General features: G+C 41.4%; 1 protein-coding gene across 8 annotated transcripts in view; it reads left to right on the top strand.

Annotated features, from left to right (window-relative positions):
• The window catches only part of CAST (calpastatin), an 83,805-nt gene that overhangs the window by 44,847 nt on the left and 14,995 nt on the right, over positions 1-23,963 (top strand). For 5 of the 8 annotated variants that reach the window (XM_059724998.1, XM_059724999.1, XM_059725001.1 and 2 more), the window contains 18 exons: positions 2,263-2,322; positions 5,388-5,453; positions 6,104-6,154; positions 7,463-7,519; positions 7,645-7,761; positions 9,559-9,669; positions 9,764-9,826; positions 12,198-12,296; positions 13,310-13,390; positions 13,486-13,539; positions 14,476-14,571; positions 14,706-14,798; positions 15,485-15,586; positions 17,615-17,698; positions 19,179-19,226; positions 21,825-21,929; positions 22,311-22,463; positions 22,754-22,855. In XM_059724998.1, coding sequence (XP_059580981.1) covers positions 2,263-2,322; positions 5,388-5,453; positions 6,104-6,154; positions 7,463-7,519; positions 7,645-7,761; positions 9,559-9,669; positions 9,764-9,826; positions 12,198-12,296; positions 13,310-13,390; positions 13,486-13,539; positions 14,476-14,571; positions 14,706-14,798; positions 15,485-15,586; positions 17,615-17,698; positions 19,179-19,226; positions 21,825-21,929; positions 22,311-22,463; positions 22,754-22,855 — 1,542 coding nt within the window. The remainder of the gene's footprint in view (positions 1-2,262; positions 2,323-5,387; positions 5,454-6,103; positions 6,155-7,462; positions 7,520-7,644; positions 7,762-9,558; positions 9,670-9,763; positions 9,827-12,197; positions 12,297-13,309; positions 13,391-13,485; positions 13,540-14,475; positions 14,572-14,705; positions 14,799-15,484; positions 15,587-17,614; positions 17,699-19,178; positions 19,227-21,824; positions 21,930-22,310; positions 22,464-22,753; positions 22,856-23,963) is intronic. The other 3 variants (XM_059725003.1, XM_059725005.1, XM_059725006.1) reach the window with 1 other exon arrangement.

Raw genomic sequence — 23,963 nt, 5'->3', positions numbered from 1 at the left:
GTTTAATTATTTCTCTTGTATTGTTATTCCTCTCCCATGTGGATCTTTCTTGTAGCCAAGAGGGGTATAAACATAGACTATATAAGTTTAAAGCCATAAGAGATTAGCTGGAGATATGATTGCTGTAATGCTTGGTAACTCATATTTTAAAAAATCAAGTAGATTACATGTTGTTAATATCATTTAGCTCGATTTAATGCTGCCTAGAGCGGGGTGGGCGGGCTGGACCCGATGATCTGCAAGGTCCCTTCCAGCCCCTAACAATCTGTGAATCTAGTTCTATGGAATTTTGGAAAAACATAATGTGTCACATTCATGGTTGACTGACCTAACACTTTATTCTTCCTTCTTGAAAGTGGAAAACCGTTCATATATTACAAAGGCAGGTTGCCTTATGTGAGGGAATTGGTATTGAAACTGGATTTATTTGAATGAAATGCATTTTAAAGTAATGCCAGACCTGGCCCGCAGAGCCATATCATTTGGCCCATGGAGTTCCCCATGGGTCTGGATACTTGGCAGCAGGGGAGTGGTGGCAGTGTTAATTGTTGCTCTCTTCCTGCCAAATTTCCAGACCTGTGGAGAGCCCTACTGGCCAGATAATGTGCCTGTGTGTGCAAGATAGCACTAGAGCAGGGTTGGGCCAGTGCTCAGGGCTGCTTTCAAACCAGATGTGGGTATGTGGGGTCTGGTGGACATGTGGCCAGATGTAGGTATGTGGAGGTGGGTGGGTGTGCAGTTGGATGTGGGCGTGTGGGGTCAGGTGAGTGCACCGTTGGGCACCACTGGATAAGGGGTCATACTAGATGACCAGATGAATAGTATGGTGCTGTAAGACTTCTAATGTAATGCCAGCAGATCAAGGAAGGTGATTTAATGATTATTCTTTTCTGTTCAGCACTGGTGAGACCACATCTGGAGTACTGTGCCAAGTTTTGCCCTCCTGCCCCCCCCCCCCCCCCAAAAAAAAAAATAAAAAATGGATGTGGACAAATTGGAGGGAGTCCCACAGAGGGCAACGAAAATGGTTAGAGGGGTAGGACATGTGACTTACAAGGAGAGGATGAGGGAACTGGACTTATTTAGTCTGGAGAAGAAAAGACAGAGAGGGGATTTAATAGCAGTCTTCAACTACCTGAAGGGGGTTTCCAAAGAGGATGGAGCTAGGCTATTCTTAGTGATGGCGGATGACAGAAGAAGGAGCAATGGTCCCAAGTTGCAGCAAGGGAAGTTTAGGTTAGATACAAGTTAACATTTTCTCACTGGAAGGGTAGTAAAACACTGGAACAGGTTACCCAAAGAGGTGGTGGTATCTCCATCCTTGGAGGTCTTCAAAACCCAGCTATGCAAAGCTTTGGCTGGGACAATGTAGTTGGGGATGGTCCTGCTTTGTGCAGGGGGTTGGACTAAATGACCTCCTGAGGTCCCTTCTAGCCCTAATTTTCTATGATTCTTGGCTGTGCAAGCAGAGGAATATGAAACAGGAATGGGAAAGTGGTCCTACCTCTGTACATAGTATTGAGATTCCTACTGGAATATTAAGGCCAGTCCTGAATGATGAAGCTAGATAAATCTAGAATGGAATTCAGGCACAGATTTTAACTGTGAGGTTGTAATTAATCATTGGAACAAAGAGTTGGATATATTCTGCATCACTTGATATTTTATACGCAGTGTCTTTCTAAGCAGCTTGCTCTAGTTCAGCTTCAAGATGTGAGATTGTTACAGAAACTGTTTGGTGAAATTATGTGGGCTGTCTTATACAGAGGTTTCAACTACATAGTCATGATGATTCCTTTTGCCTTATTGCTTATATAATTACTAGTTCATTATTACACATTTTGATTTGGTAACTGAATAAATCCAAAATGATACTTTTTGATGTGCTTGCACACAAACATGTTTAAGAATCCTGTTTTTAAGTGGGTATTTCTATGTTTCAGTATCAGAGAGAAGCTTTTTACACATTTCAGGGCTCAACAATAAATTTACTTTCTGCATACTTCGGACAAGAGTCTACTTATGAAGCATACCTTTAGAGGTCCTGTCTGTTCACAGAGATAAAGAGTAGATATGTCCATGCCAGAAGATCATAATAGCAATAGATCTGATTTTCATTAATCTTCCATTCTCAACTGACTCTTAAGCTTGCATTCTAATAAGGCTATTTAGTTGCATAATAAAAAACTGTATTAGTACTTGTTTAACATATTAACTAAAAATGAAATTTGTTTTTAAGCACTTATCTTTTTTTTCCCCTAGACACAGCCCTCTTCTGCAGATGTATCAAAAGCATCCACTGCAAAGCCATCTGAAGTAAAGGTATGAAGTCCTAAGTATATTAATTTTTGCAACTCAAGCACTGGTTTAGAAGGCATGAGATTAAGTCAGAAGATCTGAGTCTTACTTCACACACTGCTACTGACTTGCATTCAAGTATAACTTATTCAGAATCTCTGAGATATGTTCATAGGTCCTGATTCAGAAAACAATAACATGTAGAACTTAATTTGCATGCATAGTTTCAGCCTAGGGTAATGACCTTAGCATGTTGTCATTAGTCTACTGTCATACCTTCCTGTTGTCCTTTACACTTGTTCTGTCCTGTCTCAAGTTTGTAAGCTTCTCATATCAGTGGTAATGACATTTTAATTTTATACTACACCTAGCACAAAGGGGTCTTATGCCTAATTTGGGCTTTTGGTTACTATCATAGATGATAAATATAAGAAAGATGCTGTTCTTCCCCTCTGCCTTGGTTGTTGCACTCCTACTTGGGAGCAGTATATTGAAATGGACAGAAATCTTCTACTCCTCCTTATATGTTTTTCAGTATTCTGGCAGCTCACAGAATCAGATAAGACAGGAAATGATGTGGGTTAGACAAGATGAGAATCTTGCCAACACTACATACTTGTGAATCAAAAACGGGTATGTTTAGTTATGGCCATGACACTTCCAAGATGACTTGTAGTATCATCAGCCAGTTTACACTGTAATTAGCATTGCAAAAAAAATCAGCTTTATGAGCATTCCCCAAAATAGCAATCTTTGCTATATGTGATTGTAGCTCAGGTTTGTTCTGAAATTATTCCAAAAGTAATGCAAACTAGTGAAAATACGTATGATACTATATTCCCTAAAACTCTACAAATAATGAATTATACCTAATATTTATAATCTATAGAACTTGAAAATATCCAACTTTTACCTGAGTATCAGTATATTTCTTAATAAAAACAACTCTGCCTTAATTTCCTTTTGTACCACCCACCCTTGGTGATATTAAGTATTATTATTATTATTATTTAAAATCAACAAGTAGATTTCTGATTCAGCTGAAATAGGGACCAATAAATCTAATTTATAAATGTTAACCTGACCACACATCCATAAAACTACCCACCTAGCAATAAACTAGACAATTATTTAAACCATGCATGGTCATCAGTACTCATTTAGAAACAGGGATTTGTTGTTTGTTCGTCTCCAGTTTCAGATATGTGCTTCCTGAGGATGACAGATTAACTCATTCCTAACATGTTCTTATGCTGTTCTCTACATGATGACAGTCAAATGGGCATCTATAAAAAGATGTAGTCATTTTTCTATATATAGATCCAAAATTACACCAAGAAGAGGTTGCTAAATTTCCTTTCTAATCAGACTACAGAAATCAAGTCTGCAAGAAAAACAGAACCACAGACATATATCTAAGCCATATAATTATTGATAGCTCTGAGCAGTAGGTCCCCTGAAATGTGCTGTTCTTCCATTGAGCAAACAGTAAAGAGGTTCTGCTGTACTCCTATAAGTATCGTTTAACGGGGATCACTGGCTATTGAGAAGACTTTTGCTTGGGTAAGAAATAGTGTTGCTGAGGATCATGGCATATTCTGGGAAGCCATCTTCTTCTGGCCTCCAGTCCCCAGTGAATCACCTCATTCTTTCTCTCTTCTATTCCCTCAGTGCCTCAGGGACCTATTTCCTAGTTCTCCTCCTCTTGTATCTCCTCTTCTCTTGCTGCCTACCAATAAAGATCCTTTTTAGTTCTTTCTTTGCCTTCAAGGCAGAATGTGAACCCTTGTCCCCAAAATGTTCCTGGCTTTGCTTTATTCAAGGATCCTCTGAAATAAGTGGGAGCCACTGCAGTTGAAGCAGCAATAAAGGTCTGTTGTTTTTAAGTGGGAATCCAAGTCATCGTGTGAACGTGGTTGGTTGCCTCATTGAAGTGTCATGGCCTTGGCTGGAGGGAGCTGGGTGCGTGGTTGTTGTGCTGCTAGGAGAAATAGAAAGGTATAGAAAAGGGAATTGTCTGTTTATAGAATGTACTTGGAAGTTGTGTTGAGGGGTCCATTGTGAATCGTAGGGTTGGAAGGTACTTCAAGTGTTATGTGATCCAGCACCCTGCATTAATAGAGGAAAACCATTCCTGGATTATCCTTGTCCAGTGCTTAGCCAGCCTCCAAAACCTCCATCCTTGGGTGGACTCAAACAACCAACATCTTGATTAACAGCCAAATATAATAACTAATTGTGCTGCAGACCTATACTATTCAAACCATTACACCTTTGGTCCACTGTTACTTGCTGAAGAAATCTGAGTGGAGTTCAGAGCTCAGGTTGGGTTTGCAAAATGAAAGACTATCTAGTATTTATTTTTCTCAAGGCTTTACATATATGGGACATTCAGGAAACTTAAAATCAGCTGAAAGTGTAAATGTACGCTGCTTACAGACATGGCCCACCCTCTCCCCTCCCCCCACCCCAAAACAAAAAACAAAACAGGGCTTTACTTTCAGTTTAGCATGCCCCAACACCAAACGCTGCACATGCCCAGAAGAGGAATCATATCAGTTTAACCTGGCTTGCCTGGAGTCTGTATAACTCAGGCACTTCAGCAGGCCTTTTGGTGCTTTTATTTAAAAACTGATTCAATCAGTAATTCAGTTGGCTATTACATAAAAGGGCCAAAAAGCCCCGCTGATGTGCATGAGCTATACAGATGCTGGGGAGCTGGGTCAAATTGACGCAATTCCTCTTCCAGTAAAGCACTGGGGTTTTTTCCCCCACATCTGTCATCAGCCTTCATGAATATCAATTAAAATATATTAAATTTCTCTGCAGGCTGTCATTTATGTCTGAAGTACCATAATCCCAAAGGTATCTAAAGTTACTTTGTACCAACATAAATGCTTAGGAAGAGGAGATGCTTGTGATGTGGCCTTAATTTTCTTGTCCCTCGTCTTTTGTAATTTCTGCTAAGTTGTTTTAATTGAGAAAAAAATGTTAGTAAAATACAATTTCCTTTTTCACAAAAGCCCTTTCTTTGCTAACCTTTCCTTGGAGGTATGTATTAAAAAAATGAGTTTGTACTTTAACACTAGGCTACTGCAAGCTATAAGCAGACCAGCGGACAGCAGTCTCATGGCAGGAAAAGAAACAAAACCAAGGTGAAATGTGATTCACTGTGTGTCTCTCTGCAGTTATTTGCAGTCACACCGTCAGCATGTTTTAACCACTTACCACTAGGGCCCCAAGGTTTGAGCTAATAATCTTCAATTCCAGGCTTTCTTTTTTCATATGCTTATTCACACTGCAGTCTTCCTGATGTACCTACTATACTTTGGAGATCAATCATTAAAACAATTGTTTTTTTGTACTCTCACTTCTGTAACACTCATTGTCCCAACCATCAGCTAAAATGCATCTTATGTTTAATTGATCATTCAGTAATGTTGGAAAAAATTCTCACTTCCACAGCCATACAATCACACCTAATCTCCCTGGATCAGAGAACCAAAAAAATTAGGATTACCTGCTTTGATAATTAATTGATTTGATTGATGCAAAGTATGTGTTTGTATAACATCAGGGTTGTATGATTCGTATGATTCATTGGTGTGAATGTAATATATATGTGACAGTTAATGACAGTATCTCAGAAACCATGTTTCTGGATCAGCTTTGACCTGAATGGAAAATCCAGAGTGTAGTAGGTTTTAAAATATGATCCAAGAAGTGGGGGGTGAGTTACTTTTAGTGGTATTCCAGATAATTTCTGTTCTTTCCTTACACACATATTTTTATGATTTTATCTTAGCCTGCACAAACAGCAAAAATGGACCCTGAGAAAATACCACAGTCAGCAAAGGTAAACTACTACTTATTCACCTATGGTGAATCCTTGTACCTTTTTCTCTGAAGAAATTTGAAATGATTTCATAGATTTCATAGACATTAGGGCTGGAAGGGACCTCGGAAGATCATTGAGTCCAGCCCCCTGCCCAAAGGGCAGGAAGTCAGCTGGGGTCACAGGATCCCAGGACGATAGGGTAAACTCGTTGGCCACTAGTGGACCAGGTGCTAACAACTACTTGCATTGTACTGAAGGCAACAAGCTAATACAAATGGGGTAGGAACTGTTTCTCTGCATGTTGAGAGTGAAAGTAGGTCATCTCTGGGAAGCAGCCAGTCTGAACACTCTCACCCCTAATTTAGATTTCTAAATAGGATGCAACACTGTATCTAGTGTGCTGCTTTTGGAGCATATGTGAGGAGAATGAATGGGGAAAAACATCATTCATTTTTCAGGAGGTAGTTATCAAATGTGTTGAAGAGTCTGGTTTGCTTTCTGGCTACATCAGAATCACAGGGAGAAAGATCTGTGCTTTTCCTGTCTACTACTTACTCTCATGTATGTTTTTCCTAGAAAGGGCGTAGGCTCCCCATTTGCAGAGTAAGTTTCAGGGGTTTTAAAATTAATCTTTTCTTTCTCTCTCCTAAAAGAGAAGGAAAAAACCTGCTGAGGACTAGTCAAGAAAAAAAATTCAAACAATATAACAACCCAAAGTTCTTCAAGGATCTTTCCTTAGAAACTATGCTATAATTCAGTGGCATGAAGAACATTGCTGTAAACCCTAACTATACTCTTCCTCCACATGTGGTCTCCGGCTATAGCCAAACCATCCTCAGCCAAACTGAGTACAAATTGCAAGTGACCTTGAAAATATAATCTAAAAGAGAAATTGTCAGCATCAAAGAAAACTAAGAAATGGACAGATAATAAAAAGTCCATAAATAACTAAATTGAAATGTTTTGACAAGTTCTTAACAGGCCCCATCATTTTAAAGCTTCTTTTAGATTATTTTAAGTCTTTGCTTTTCCCTTTGTAGTGTAGTAATCTCTATGCAAAGAAGTGTTCACAGGACTGTGCCTTTAAAATGTATACTCTACTAGAGCCAGGAATTGTATTTTTATTTGTTTATGCAGTCCTGACTACACAGATCTTCTGAAAATATTAGAACTAATTATTATTATTCTATGTTACTGTTTCTTAAATTGTGGAGTAGAGAAGAAAAATATCATGTATATTTATTAAACTAAATTATTGATACCACTGTTTACTGATTGGCAATTTTTTTCTAATATGTATATATTGTGCTATTTTAATTTTGATAGCCAGATGACTCTCAAACTAAACACCCAACCAAGGAAAAGCAAAAGGAATCTGGTGGGGTAAGTTATTGACATTTTATTCTGCTTGTGCATATATATACACATATGTAACTATGCTTAATTAAAATGGTGATACTGAAATAAAATCTGTTGTATATAGTAACAGCACATTTACATTTGTACAGGCAAAAAGCCCAGGCAAATCTTCTGTGGCAACAGGGTCCAAGCAAACTACTATGGGAAGAGCTGCCACGGGTCCAACTAATCAGCCAGCACAAGCCACATCAATAGAAGAATCCAAGGTAAAACAGAAAAGAGAGTCCCTTTGTTGTTGTTTTTATTATTGCAGGAGATAGCAGCCCCTGTCATGGACTAGGACTCTGTTGAAATTGGTTCTGTACAAACAAGAGAGTTCATTTCCCAAAGTTCCCAATACAGGGAAATCCTGTGACTGCCATTTGACAATGTGTCGCAGTCTTTTTGTGCAACCATTATATTCCACTCTGCTTATTGACAGTTTTACGATTTAGGACTTCATGGGGCTTTGAACTTTGCCTTTCATGACCTCTTTGAAAGAGCTGATGAGAAAATTAATATATAATTATCAACAGAGATATAACTTAAAATGTTGGTGCTTGTAGCAGCACACAGATGGGGAGGAGGGGAGCACTTACCTCTTTACCATGGGCTACTGCTGCCTCCATTCAAGCTCCCCCAACATGGGCTGCAGCAGTGACCTAGGCTTTATGGGGACTGTCATGCTAGTGTTTCCTCTGAATTTGTGCCTGGGGCTTGTGCCCCAGTCACCTCCACCCCCCTAATTATGCTACTGTTTTCAGTACTGAAGAGATCCTACTGGAAACTGTACCCAGGGGTATGTGCTCATTGATAATGATATTCCCCATGGCCAACTTCAGGCTGCTTTTAGTTTTGTAATGTTCTGGCTGTTTCTTAAGGTAAACCAGACTACGAACATGTGGCAGTTGTAGACCTGCTGAAGCTAGCAGTGCTTCCACTCCTCCACAAGCTGTGTATTGTTTGAACTCAAGCCAGTCAACAACATTTTGTTCACTTGCCTTGAAATGCATGAGCAGACAAGGAAGGTTAGTGTCAACCAGAGATGCACTCTTTGCTCTGTTTGACTCAGAAGCACTGCCATAATTGAAACCTGGTTCCCTTCTTTTGAGAGTATTTCAAGCAGATTTTGGAGCACTGTCAACTGGTCTGATGTGACAGAGAAGAATGCAAGCAGTTGACAGAAGTGCAGTAATGCTTGTCTCTCAGACAGAAGAGTGCTTAGGTGAGGACTGTCAAACTCATTCAGCCTCACAGGCTGTATGAGAAGCTTGGGACTCATTTGCAGGTTCGGTTGGGCCCCAGACCAGTCCTACATTCTGGATCTAGCTTGGGTCCAGGAGTGGCTGGAGTGGGTGCCACATGCAGCCGAGTCCTGTTCTAGCCAGTCCAGGACTGTGGTGCACAGCTTGAAGCCCTGACACCACCACCGTTGTAGAACAATGCTGCATGGCCCTGAGTCTGCTGCTGCCTCAGGGTTGTGCTGCACATGGCAACTCCATTAGTCCAGGATGTGAGCAAGAGCTGGTGCTGTGTGCGGAGACATCCAGCATACCTTGCATGCTGCCTGTGGGTCACTCAGGCTCGCAGGCAGCACTGGGGGCTGGATGATGTGGCTCTGCAAACGGCATCTTTGACACCCCTGGCTTAGATGGTGTCTGCTACCATAGATTTCCCCCTGCTGTGGCAAGGGGGGAAGTGCCTATCCACTCCTGAATACAGCTGGAGCTGGAGTGTAGGTTGCCAACACTTGTAGTAGATAACTGGTGCTCAAAGCATATCAGTGGTATGAAAGGAGTATCATAAAGTTGCACACCTTCTATCAGCACCAAATGATCCTTTGTTGAATTAATAGTCTTTTTCTTGAAATGTGTATATGATCATGTTCTACCTTTTGCAGAGGTGGCAAGAAGGGCAAAAGTAATATACTAGAATAGAACATCTCTATTGTAGTTTGTCTATCGAATTTTGTATAGTCATGTCAGTAACACACTCCTTGTTTTTTTGTTTCCCCCCACCCTTAGCATAAAACTGAAAATAAATCCCTAGCTGGTGGGGCAGCTGCTGCAACTGCAGGTGCAGTTGGTGCCGTTGCTGCAGCTGGTTTGGTTGCTCCAGATAAGCCAAGTGCTGAGGTTGGTAACTACAGTCTTAACACATATCAGTTATATGTTTACATCCAATTGTTTCATGATGGCTTACAGCAATATTTTTACCTTTTTTTTGCAGAGTAAAGAAAGTAAACCAGCAGCCCCAACTGCTGAAGCTGCAACTACCGTGTCATCTGAAAAGGTAGGTAACAATACAGTGATCTACAAATCATCTTATATAAAAACAAAACTTCCCCTGTTCTTTACTTCTGCCAAATCTAAGACTGCTGTCAATAATTGGTTAGTACTTGTATCTTTGTAACAAATATTTACAATGACTCAGGAGAAGCGGGAAATACAGTAGAGTGCTAAACAACTTTCTACTTCTTACAGGTCAGTTTATTTCCTTCTCTCAAAGTTTTATAAAGACTTCTTGCTCCTCTTTGATAAGGAAATTTTGAGAGCTTGAAAAATACCTTCCTAAATTCTTTTACATGTTAATAAAGTATTTTAAAATGTAACCTCTGACTATGGACAAAGGCTACCTTTTTAACTTCTTCAAAACAAGAGAGTGTTACAGTTCAGTATCTGCAACAAGACAGGTGATCTAAATTGCTGCAGATGCAACCCTGAATGGTTCAAGTTGTAACAGTCTGCTGTACTATCACTGCTTGGGGGCATGTAGATGTAAGAGTTATGCATGTTTTCATAACTGCCTAGGGTTCATTCCCAATCTTGTAGGGGCCTATTTAGTTCGTGATTTCGTGGGTTTTGCAGAAATTGTGAAAGCGGGCATGGTCCATAAAATCAGGGAATGTTGCGAAATCCATGAAAAAATACTTAATAAAAATAAAATGCTGGCTCCCTAGTGGGAAGGGAGCAGCTGAGATGGCAACTGCCCCCTCCCCTCACCGCTAAGAAGGCTGCCTGTCATGTGGCCCTGTCCCTCTCAGGCAATCAGTGGTGTGGGGCAGGGCCACGTGATGGACAGCCCTCAATCAATCAGCGGCAAGTGGTGGGGACACGAGGTCCCTCGACCAATCAGAGGTTGGGGGCGGGGGACACTGTGATAAACTGTGAAAATGGAGGCCAGCCACACAATCTGACCACAAAATTGATCCCCTGCCACCTCAAATTTGGTAGGTCCCTACCAATTAGCACAGTTATTTGATATTCTGCTATTTTCTTATTCAAACTGAAAGAGTTTGAAAATCATTTTCTTTGGAAAGACTTATTTACTGCTGAACTAACTGCAGTTATTCACAGCAATTTTTTGGGTTGGTTTCTGGGATGGATCTGGACCCTCATGTATATCTCTCTCCTTAAAGATCCTATGTCAAATTGATTATTTTGTTTTTTTTAACTAAAGGGAACATAAGTCTCCTTTTGGAGCCTGCCAACCCTGTTTCTAGGTGTTGAGCTTCTTTGACTAATGAAGGCCTCGATGCAAGTTGAGTAATTCAGCTCCTCATATGAATGGCCCCATTTAATAACAAAAAAATCTCAAATTGCTAATGATCGTTCCATCTCTACTGGCTGCCTAGGTATTGCTTTGTCTTCTTGGGCTTATGGTGGAGCATGAATCTTAAGTTTGGCAACAACTCTGCCAAACTGTAGGTGTCCATATTAGATTGTTTTCCTAGTTGTAAACAGAAATACTGAGTCTCTTTATGTTTGTAGCTTTCTGACTGTCTCTGCACTATATCGTTGTTTTATTTGATCCTCTGACAAAATGAATAAAGATTAAGAAAAAAATCAAACAAGCTCAACTACCTTCTTGCTTATTGGAATAAAAATTCAGTTGATTCTGCAGTCATCAAATAGGAGGTAATCAGAAAGTGTGGAGGTAAAATAGCTTTGCACTGTTTGTTAAGGTATCTCACTGAAGCAGATTCCGCCTTTGGATACCCTGTAGTGGGGGCGCTGTGCAGCTCTAATACCTTGCATATGCTGCCTGTGGGTCACTCAGACTCGCAGGCAGCACTGGAGCCTGGATTATGTGGCTCTGCAAATGGCATCTTTGACGCCCCTGGCTTAGATGGTGTCTGCTACCATAGATTCCCCCTGCTGTTGCAAGGGGAGAAGTGCCCATCCACTCCTGTACAGTTGGGATTCCAATTATGAGAGACGAGGGAGACCGTCAGAGGCGTTATATTCATCTAATCACAATTATGATACTTTTTCATAATCACTTTTAAATAAATGTAGTGTGTTAGAACACAACAAACAATTGCTTTGGGCCTGCAAAATGAACAGTGTAATCCCAGGCTCATACATGAACATGACAGTGCTTCCCTTTGAACATTAGCTGAAGACAGTTATCTAAAACTATTCTTAATAATTTCAGTCAACTCCTTCGTAAACATGGAAGGAGATGACAGGCTACATACTTTTGTACTTGCATAATATCTTAAAAAATAGACTTGGTTGTTCATTTTAAGGTTTGTTCTTTGCTTTGATGTGTGTGGGGTTTTTTTTGTTTTTGTTTTTTTTCTTTACAATGTCACAGTAATGCTGTGACTTCAGGGATAGATCTATATCTTAACTTGTTGGATTCTCTACTTTTTTTCCAGTCTGACATTGATGCAGCTTTAGATAGCTTAATAGATACCCTTGGAGGACCTGAAGAAAATGCACCCCCCTGCCCAGTGTACACTGGTCCAGAAGTTACGGTACTGAATTTCATGTGTGAAAAATAGACTTTCCCGTAAGATATGTTCCTTGTTATTGTAGGAGCTCAATAGTTGTCATTTTTATCTCATAACATCATAAATATTTAATGTTTCTCTGTAACACATACAATTTGACACTCATGTAATTTAGTACCATGCTTGGCTGTGAGAAAATATTGCGTGTAAGTATGCTGCAGCAAAAAGTAGTGAAGTGTCGACAAACTGAAAGAAAAGCTGCTCTGTGAATTGGTTGCCAAGTATTTGGTTTTCTGACCAATTTAAAATGACAGCGTATTTTTAATCAAAACATCTAATGAGGTAGATTAAAAAAATTGTGGATAGGTGAAGGGGATTTTTCTGGTTACATTTTTACTTGTACAAGAGTAAAAGAGTTAACTCAGATACTAGCAGTCTAGCCTTGGCAGTCTATACGGTCTCTGGTACCAAAGTGGCTTCTTTAAAGGTAATTGAAATATCTCTTCACTACACTGTACTCTTTAGTGTAAATGGACCACTTATTGTATTCTGCCTTCACTTGTTTCACCACCATCACTAGTGGATAGATCACTAGTGCATTTCATACATTGGCAATGCGTAGGGGGTGCACACAGGTGCACATGCACCCCCTGAGTGTGGCAGTGCACCCCCTGCAAAAAGGCACCACCAACACCTCCTCCTTACCTTGCCACCGCTAGCATCTGTGGGTGGTCCACGATCGCTGCTGGCTGCCGTCAATGCTGCCAGCGGTGTCTGCGGGTGGTTGCCAACCACTGGTCAGCACTCGCCACCCTGCTGCTGACAGTGCTGAGGCTGCCTGCGGCAGCTCCTCACTTGCCTCTGCCATACTCCCACCACCAACAGCAGTGTTGCTGCCTGTGGGAGCTCGCTGTGCCCCACCAGCCTCCAGGGGCATGTGGCATTCATGATTTCATATATACTTACCATTTTGCGTTAGCAACTTCCATTTTTTTCGGTAAGCATTAATGCAAAAATTGACTCATTTTCTGTTGCAGGATCCATTTTCTGCTGAGTATTTGGAAGAACTGGGAAAGCGGGAAGGTAGTCTCCCTCCAGAGTACTTAAAGTTATTGGAGGTAAACAAGATGAATAATATTACTAGGTTGCAGCTGTGATTTTCAGTTTGGTGAGTTGATATATTCCATTCACCATAAAAAATATATTTTTTCAGGGTAAAGGAGATGGCAAAGCTGCAATCCCTCCAAAAATAGAGGAAGAATCTCTGGTAAGGTTAAATTTGTCTCAGAACATGAAAATGAGCCTTCATTCTCATAATTTGATTTGTATTAACTTCCTAGCATCAAAAAACCTGAATTTCAGAAGGTACTAACTTTATGCAGTTCCCACTGAAATCAGTGGGAAGCAGTAGCATAACTAGGGCAGGGAAAATGGGACAGCTGCCCAGGTTGTCAGCTTGGGGAAAGTGGAAGAGGCTGGGGGGGGGGGAACCTGCCATCATAGCTGCACAATCATGTTAGCAGCATGGCAGCAGCCAGAAGTCACCACTCCCCTCTATATTGTGGTTGCCCCCAGTGCCTGGCTACATTGTCACACCTTTGAGAATACTACAAATAGTATTCTTTGCTTGGCAGTATTAAAGTAGATCTCGATAGTTTCATGTGGGATTTCTTTGCTACCTTCCATAGCAAAGAATGCTTGAATCCTTGTGCTTAAGGTAATTTCTTAGGATGTCGACAAACAATCAAATTGTAGGGAGTAAAAGGGGGGTAGGACCTTACCTCAGAACAGATGCTCCTATCTGCAATGGGTAAGCTTAGCTTTTGCCTACTGCAGGTGAGGCCAGGCAGACAAACAATATGGTGGAGCAGCTAGCTGAGATGTGTTAAGTGTCAGTCCCTTTAACTCACTGAACTTTGTCCATATCTTTAGAATGTACTTTGATTCCACTAGAAGTTCACCGTTTCAGGAAAACCCAAAGCTGAAGTTTCTGATGTTGGGTGTACAGAGAAGTGTAGGATTAACCTTTTTTTTGTTTTGTTTTTTCCTGTGGCTGCCTTGAGACAATATGAAACAATAGTGTGTTAGGCATATGTTGCTATTTAAGCATACAGTTACTGAACAGTACATAAGGTTTGGGAGTTTTTGAGAGCATTGACCTTCAGACTTCAATGACTATAACTTAGCTGCAATTTCTGTTTAGAAACCAATGACAGCTGATGACATTGCAGATGCCCTGTCATCTGACTTTACTTGCAGTGTTCCATCTGCTGAGGAGAAGGTGACAACTCTGAAAGAGGTACTGATTTTTCCCATCACAGGATTTTTTTTTTTTTTTTGGTCTAAAATTAATCTTAATATTTTTACCTTTTTGTTACTCGTTTTTGCAAATTTGCTAGTAACAGACTGTTTGTGTTTTTGTCTTTCATATAGAAGCCAACAGAAGGAGAAATTGTACAAGCAGAGGCAACAAGTTCAGTCAGGAGTTCAGCTCCTCCAAAGGAGAAGAAACCAAAAGCAAGAGAGGTAAAGGCATCTCTTCTTTGACTGATGATATCAAAATGATGTTTTATCTACATTAGTATGGTTATGCTCTTCCAGGATGCTAAATCTTATTGGCTGTACTTGAAATCATGTTATATGTACTTAGTCCAATGTGTATTGCAAGTGCTCAGGACCTGATTGGCGGTGGTCTTCATATTACAGAATTGGGCTCAAATATAGGTTGAGTAATTCTGCTCCTAAAGGGCATCCACAGGGCTCCTATAATCCTTAAAAACATTAACATAAGTAGGTTCTAAAATTATCTCGTTTCCTTAGCTCTGTAGGGTATTTGTAAAACCAGGATATAATTTCATTTCCTTGTACTTGTAAAACTGCTTTTTTTTTCCCGATACCTGGAGAGAAAGTGTGTAACTTCTGACTGTGCTAATACAATGCAATACAAATGTTGCCCTGTGTGATGTTGTGGTCTCTGCTCTCCTCTCTCCTTAAGGCAGGATTTATTTTCATTAGGGCCTGCTGGTTTAATCAGAGACCCGATTACCTGCTACCTCTTGATATTAAGGAAATTGGGCTTAGCCAAGCAGAAATGTCTGGCTTTTTATTCACTTGAGCCCCATGCGCAGTGTAGAGGAAGAGGCATGTAGGATAAAGTGTTTGTCATTGTATGAATAATCACAATATCATTTATAAACATTCTTAAAATACAGGCTGCAATTAGTGATGATGCGCTGGAAGCCCTTGCTGATACCCTTGGTGCATCAGAACCTGAACCTGAGCAAGACCTGAGCTCCATTGTAGAGGTTGCAGAGGTATGATTATATTTCTACTGCGACACATCTCAAAATTCCAGTGAGAATCCTGGTTCCCTTTTCCTAAGTGCTCTGCAGTCCAAAGAAGAGAGCAGTTCATGTCCTAAAGAACTTAACAATCTAAATACAATAAAAACAGATAAGGAGAGCAGAAATAAGGTGTAAGGTGTAACGAAGTAGCCGGGGAGATGACTAGTGTGTATCTTGCCAGTTGAACTTTAAAATCTTCTGCTTTTTCTCTCTGTCTCTAATCCTAGTCGGTGTTTAAAATCAGTAAGAGCCTTTTTAAGAAGTAAATGGAATTCCTGCTTTCCTGCTTAGTTTTAGTCTTTTCCATGTGCCTTTAGTTACTTTCAACAATGTACCTTTTATTAAACTGTTATGTTTAACTTGTGGCCTATATTTGTATGTAATCCTTGCCTTTCTGAGATTTCTTATATTTATATTTAATTCTTGCTTTATTAGCTTTGTGATTTTTATCTCTTCGCTACTTACAGTAGTGATACAAAGCAAGTGAATGTCAGAGGGGGATGCAAAGTCAGTTGCTCGTGAAAGTGTCTAGGGCCTCATTTACATGTTACACTTAAGAGGTGATTAACCAGTTAATCACCTCTTAAGTTTGTGACCCAGCCACATATTCAATCAGTTAATGGTGTGATAAAACAAGCAATAAGCCACAAAGTTATTCCACAAAAATTGTGTAATAATTTTGTGACTTGTTCTTATTACACCATCAATTGAATGTGTGGCCAGGTGCTACCCTGTGGCTGAAAGCTCCATAAACTGAGGGGCTCCCAGCCACAGAGGTGCACCAGCCACTACCAGCCTCACATTTGATGAGGCTCATAACACTGGCAGCATCCCCACACTGCCCCTGCTGCGAGCCCCATAGCTGGTGAGGCTCATGGAAGGGGGGCAGCATGGGTAATGCTTCCCCCAATGCAAGACATGTCAACTACAGGGCTTGCAGTGGGGACAGCATGGGGAATTGCTGCCTAATGCAAGCCTCTTCAGCTGTGGGACTTGCAGCAACGGCAGCATGGGGAACACCGCTACTGCTGTGAGCCTTGTCAGCTGTGGAGCTTGCAGCAGGGACAGTGCAGGGGAATGCTGCCCCTCCTGCAAGCCTCATCAGCTATGGAGCTTATGGTAGGGACAGTGTGTAGAACTCTACCCACTCTGCAAGCCCTGTCAGCTGCAGGGCTCACAGCAGCAGGAACCGGCGTAGGGGGAGCTTGGGATCATGGCAGTAAGGTGTGATTGACTCTGCTGGGTCCCACAATCACGCCTCCTACTATGAATGAGTGGCATGGCAGGAGGCAAAGTTGTGTGGATCGTGCATCAGGTCCTGTCATGCTTGTCCCTGAACATCTAGATGGGGCCCTAGAATGCTACTTAAAGTGGATGTTGAAAAGCCTGAGATGATGTCAGAAAAGCAGATTGGCACAGGAGTCTGGAGTCAGGGAGAGTGAATGTCCAGAGGAGCTGGGAACATGTGGAAACCTAGGGATGTATTGCCCAGTGCTGGAGGTGGCAAGGGAGCAAAGGCTGGCACTGTGTATTTGAGGGATCCAGTTAGCAAGGCATGCAGGCCTGTTCACCTTTTATTTCTTTTGGCTACTGGTGTGGCCAGACTGATGGCAACCCCTAGGAAATCTGGGGGCTTTGACCTGTGCTTCCTAGAAACATTTAAGTGTATGAGGTACTAGAGTTATATTTGTGTCCCACTTCTCTGGGACTGTATTTCTCCAGAATGCATAGCATAAGGCATCACTGTGATATGCACTGTCAGTTTCAAAACAATATTTATTTCACATGTAAGTGTCATACTTACAACAAAAGCCTGCCTTAAAAAGGTCATGAGGGTTTGGAAATGTGAGGTCCTCAAAGCATAGAATAACTTTATCTGACTTGTGTACCTGTAGAAGTAGCAGCTTAAATTTAAGTGATCTTTGCTACAAAAAAAGAATATTGGTGTTGTTTTTTCCTTGAATTTCTGTAAATGTGTATTTATATTCTTTTCTTTAGCCAAAAGCCAAAGAGAAAAAAGAAGAAAAGGTTGGAGAACGTGAGGACACAATCCCTCCTGAATACAGATTAAAACCAGCATTGGTAATTTCTCATCTCTCCTTTCTTTGCATACATTAGAAGTGTCTGACTGTTTGTGGTTTTATTGCAGATGGGGCTGAAACTGGAGAAAGGAAATGGTGGATCTTTTTTCTAGCATACTCCCTTTGGGTGTTTTTTATATCCCTGGTCTCTTTCCTTTTCCCAGTGGACATGCTGAAAATAGTCCTAAGGATTCCTGGCATCTTATTGATTGCATTTAGGAGAGGAATGTGTAGCCTGGGAAAGTGGTGGTATTTCTTTTGGATTTGTCTTTGAGGAAGCACTGAAAGCACCATTTTATAACTGGCCAAGCCACTGGAGAGTATTTATTTTTCATTTTTGCCCATATTATTTATATCTTTTTGCCAAGCAGATAGGTGAATGTTCTTGCAAAACTTTACCAGCATGTTGTGACTAATGTACAGTACAGTGTTGACATTTGAACTGGCCTTGTTAGGTTTCATTTTGAACAGGGCAGTTTTTACATGTGGAGAAGCAGTCCTATGTCAATCAAAAGTCAGATTTTTCTTCACAACTACCAGGACTATAAAACTGGATCTATATTACTTCTGATTTAATTCCTGTTTTTCACTGATCTGACTGTATGCCACTGTAAATCTGTTATAGGCCCTATTAGTCAGATTCTTTGTGGTGTTTTGGCCCCTTTGTGCCACTTCATGGTCACTGAGTGTTTGGAAACCAGGTCTATTTAGTCAACTGAGAATTCTTCGAGCCTGGGGGAGCTCTTGGCTATACCAGAGCTATACCCCATCCCCACATCACCTCTTCCATCAAGCTCTGATGTAGGATTTGGTAAAAGGTGGATGTTTTTGTAGAAAGTAACTCGGGTGTGGACAAAAGTACACTGTGCTCCTGTTCTGCCCTGTTCTGTTTGATGTATGGTTCTCTGGGCATCATCGCCAGCTCTAATAGAGTAGAGTAACCCTATTTCTCTCTGAGCCAATTTAGGTATAGGCAATGTATGTTGAACCTATGGTCAGTACAACTGTGCCTTGAGGCTTAGGAAACGGTAACAGGCTCTCTGATTATCTCCCTGACCCCTCAGTAAAAATTGGGTGCTGGAGACTATATAAGAATGTTTTCTGTAAGCAAAAGCTGAAGTGTGATATCAGTTTATGTAATAATACTACTGAAATGCTTTCTGGCTTAACGATTTTTATGCCTCATTCTGGTGCCAGCCCCTTCTGCATGGGAATGGGAATGTTTTGCTACTCCCACACAGTACAAGAAAGATAACACAATGTTTGGGAAATCTACGTTATTAGCGCTTGTAAACAAATGTGATGTGGCAGCATTCTTTTGAATGCTTGTTTTCATGTAATTGTTTTTGAATTTTTGAATGTTTATGGACACCTTTCTCATTGTAAACATCCTAAATTTGTCCTTGGTAGCAAGCATTATAAGCCAAATTTTGTAGTAATAAAAAAACCTATTAATAATGTTTATATTATTTTATTTTCAGGATAAAGATGGAAAACCATTATTGCCAAAACCTGATGAAAAGCCTAAGGTAAGAAAAATAACAATATTACAGGATTGTGAGTAGACACACATTTTTTTTTCACTTTGTCCATTCTTTCATACTTCAGTTATATAGTCTCTGAACTTGTTCTTATATTTACTGATTCACATGCTGTAGGGGCACAGCTTGATGTTCTTGAGTGTCAAGTGAAAAGATGGAGCTTTTCTCTGTGGCTGTAGGGCAGGGGTTTTCAACCTTTTTAAAGGAGTGTACCCCTTCTGGGTACACTTCTGGCAGTGGGGGTGGCAACGGCCGGACACAGAGTGGGGTAGGGCTTGCACGTGGCAGCAGTGGTGGCGGCGCGGGGTGGTGGGTGGCGGTGGCCAGGTGCAAGCTCCCCCTGTGCTGTGTCTAGCTGGCCAGGCGGCGCCTGTGTGGCTCACAGAGGGGAGCTATTGTCCTCACCCTCTCCTCCCCTGTTTCCCCCCCCAGCCCTGCTCCTGGGAGGTGGCGGTGCAGGGTGGTGAGTGGTAGTGCGCCATCCCCACCTGCCCGTGCATACCCTCTAGCCCTTTTCCAAATACCCCTGGGGGTACATGTGTCCCTGGTTGACAACCCCTGCTGTAGGGGACAGGACTAGGAGCAATGGAGGCTGCAGCAGGGGAAATTTAAGTTGGAGATGAGGATGAATTTCATAGATTTCATAGACATTAGGGCTGGAAGGGACCTCGGAAGATCATCGAGTCCAGCCCCCTGCCCAAAGGGCAGGAAGTCAGCTGGGGTCATAGGATCCCAGCAAGATAAGCATCCAGTTTGCTCTTGAAGGTGTTCAATGTAGGCGCTTGAACCACCTCCGGTGGCAGGCTGTTCCAGACCTTGGGGGCTCGGACAGTAAAGAAATTCTTCCTTATGTCCAGCCTGAAACGGTCTTGTAGTAGTTTATGACCGTTTGACCTAGTCGTCATCCTTTGGGGCGCTCTGGTGAACAAATGTTCCCCCAGATACTGGTGGTCACCCCTGATAAACTTATAGGTGGCCATCAGATCACCCCTGAGCCTGCGCTTTTCCAGGCTAAAGAGCCCCAGGGCTCTCAGCCTGTCATCGTAGGGTCTGCTTCCCTGACCTCTGATCATGCGCGTGGCTCGTCTCTGGACTCTCTCAAGCTTCTCCACATCCTTTTTGAATTGTGGAGCCCAAAACTGGATGCAGTACTCCAGCTGCGGCCTCACCAAGGCTGAGTACAAGGGGAGAATGACGTCTTGGGATTTGCTTGAGAAGCATCTATGGATGCAAGCCAGCGTTTTGCTCGCTTTACTAGCCGCAGCATCGCACTGCAGGCTCATGTTCATCTTGTGGTCAATGATGACCCCCAAGTCTCTTTCTTCCATAGTGCTAGCCAACATAGCACTGCCGAGCCTATAAGTATTCTGTGGGTTTTTCTTCCCAAGGTGGAGAACTTTGCATTTATCGGCGTTGAACACCATCAGATTCTCGTCCGCCCACTTGCTGAGCCTGTCCAGGTCAGCCTGGATCACCCGCCTGTCTTCTGGTGTGGATGCTTTGCCCCAAAGTTTGGTGTCATCGGCGAACTTGGCCAGTCCGCTTCTGACTCCAGTGTCCACATCATTAATGAAGATGTTGAATAATATGGGTCCAAGGACAGAGCCTTGGGGGACCCCACTGGTCACAGGACACCATGATGAGTGACTTCCATCAATTACTACCCTCTGGGTACGACCACAGAGCCTATTTTCCAGCCAGTGGATTGTGGTGGACCCAAGGCGACAGTTGGCCAGTTTCACCAAGAGGTGATCATGGGATACCAGATTGAAGGCTTTTTTGAAGTCAAGATATATGACATCAATCTCTTCTCCCTTGTCCAGGTGATAGGTCGCCTGGTCATAGAAGGAAATGAGATTGGTCAAGCAAGACCTACCCGTGACAAACCCATGCTGGCTATCCCTTAAGATGTTGGCATCGACCAGTCCATTAAGGATGGACTCTTTAATAAACTTTTCTAAGATCTTCCCCGGGATAGAAGTCAGGCTGATGGGCCTATAGTTAGCTGGATACACTTTCCTCCCTTTCTTGAAGATAGGCACCACATTGGCCTTCTTCCAGTCTTCAGGCACTACACCAGAGCGCCAAGAGTTTTCAAAGATCCGTGCTAGAGGTTGGGCTATGATGCTCGCCAACTCCTTGTGTACCCTGGGGTCAATTTTTTGACAATGAGGGTGTTCAAGCATTGGAAAAGACTACTAAAGAACATTCCTTGGAAGTTTACAAGAGCTGTTTAGACAGACACTTGGCTGGGATGGTTTAATCGGGGATGATCCTGCCTTGAGCAGGGGGCTGGACAAGATTACCTCGTGAGGTACCTTGATTATTATTCCAGTAAGAATCGCCTTTATTCATAAGAATGTAAATTATGAATTATGGAGAGAATATTTTTAGTTTTGTTTACAGTGATCATGATTAATTTAGGATACTCACTATATTTTGAAATTCAGAACGGTTGCCCAGTTGTTGGCTGAGAAAGCTTGTTTACTTTCTGAGAAGTTGGTGTGTTTTTGCAAGGTATCTTTTATCTTGTTTTTTCAAGATAGAAATAAATTAGTTTATACTACACTTTCCTTTTAATTACAGCCTTTGAGCGATTCTGAGCTCGTTGATAAATTTTCGAAAGAATTTGTCTGTCCAGCAGCACCTGCAGCACAGTCCAAACCAACTAATCCCACTAATGCATCTGCCGTAAGTCTTCTGGGATCTTTTAAATGTGTATATTGCACTGGCACTGAAGAGAGAATTGTAGGATGGCGGGTTTTTAGAAAATATCTGTAGTGTTTTTCATAATATTGTCCTGGAAATACTTGTTCCTCTTTTGCTAGTTCTACATTATTTTTCATGTTGTCTGTGGTATTGCATACACTGTTTATACACAGACAACAGTTAAAATATTTTTAACATTTGGCTGCAGGTTTTACTCAAATGTATACTTCTGCTTATTAATTTTTCACTACATTCAAATAGTCTTGCAACAATCATATTCTGTTGTATTTTTTGTGGGAGAGGGAGGGTTTCATTGCTCTTTTCTCTGAGCAAGTTAAAGGTCCCTGTATTTGTCTGTATCAGACCCCTGTGGTTTCGACCCCTGCAAAGACCCCTGAGGTTTCGACCCCTGCAAAGACCCCTGCGGTTTCGACCCCTGCAAAGACTACAAAGGAAGAAGTCCCGCGTGCTGCCATGCGCACAGTGCAATCTTCAGCTCCATCAGCAACAACTTCAGTGAGTAATCTGGAGAGAACTAGAATTGGTGCTCAAGTAAAAGTTCACTGCTGCTTCATAAAAAGTTGGAGCACGGGTTTCAAACTAGTTCTTGTTCATTACTGATATATGTAATGTCGACAGAGGCACTCAGCGGACTTTATCTATACTGTGTTAGTTGTAAAATGAAGATGATTGTGTTTATAATGTGTGGTGATAAATTCAAGCTCGTCTTTCTGAACACGTCACTTTGAAGCCAGGGGAATATCAAACTGCAGCTGCATCTCACACAATAACATATGTCTTTACAGGTTGGCCATGTGCCAGATGAGGCAGTTGAAGCATTGTCTGGTAGTCTAGGAAAGAGAGAACCTGACCCAGAAGAAAGTAAACCTGCTGTGGATAAAGTGAAGGTAAAACAGGAGCTGGGCCTTGAAAAGGCACTTTGTAAATGTGCTTCTGTTGACATATGCTAGCTTAGACCAGAGTAGTCATGTTTTGGCTGGCTTGATTACTGCAAATTTTATTAATTCCATGTATAAGTACAATGATACAAAAATGAAAAAATGCCTTTATTTAGTTTCTGAAAGCTACCCTTAAGCAGAACTGAAACATATATAAAACTTGCCCAGAAATGTTCTGTTGTCTTTTCAAAAGGAACTAAACTTTAGATGTTGGGCTGGCATATTGTTTAAGCTGCCTCTTAATATTGTATGTGGCAACAAAGTTAGAAACACAATGTACAGTAGTTATTTTTATTAAAGGTGTGCTGTCATAGAAAATACATAGTTCAGCTTATTATCAAAAAGAACTGTCCAGTCTGTTTTAGGAACTATGCAAGTTTGCAGTCTGAATTATTTTTTTGTCTTCTAAAACTTGGAAACTTTGGGCTAGATGGTAATTATCATGGACAAAGGTAGCCAGTGGAGAGGAGAAGTGGGGAAGGCTCTCCTGCCTTCTCTCTCAGCTGTCTCCTTAACATGAGCTTGTGTACACTGAATCTTAAGCGTGCTTCTTTGAAGCTTTAAATTATACTGGAGTCCAGTGCTCCTGATCAAAGTCCCAGGAGAATAATGCTCTATTTGTTGCTGATTTATGCTTACTCTCTTATTTGCTTCTGTCAATTTTAAAACAAAATTGAACTCTATAGTAAGAAATAGAGTACTCCTGATTTACATTAAAGGAACTGAGTGTAAAATCAGGTGTATTAGATATAAATTAAAAATCACCAAAGGAAATATCAGATTTTTGCCTAATAACTACAGTACTATCAAAATGTTGCTGCAACATCAGTAGTCTGCTCACGTGCCATGTTTCAAGCCTTATGACAGTGGTTTTTGACCTGTGGTCCGTGGACCCTTGGGGTCCACAGGCTATTCTAAGGGGTCTGCAAAAGATGACTATGATCAGTCAAAAGTAGGTGAATACCCCTGCTTACAATTCTATGGGATTTGCACCTCCATTCTACATTTTTTTAGGAGTCCATACATGAAAAAAAGGGTTGAAAACCACTGCCTTATG

Source organism: Alligator mississippiensis, chromosome 3 (assembly GCF_030867095.1).
Source record: "Alligator mississippiensis isolate rAllMis1 chromosome 3, rAllMis1, whole genome shotgun sequence".
Classification (NCBI taxonomy): domain Eukaryota; kingdom Metazoa; phylum Chordata; order Crocodylia; family Alligatoridae; genus Alligator; species Alligator mississippiensis.
This window is presented reverse-complemented; position numbering and strand designations above follow the sequence as displayed.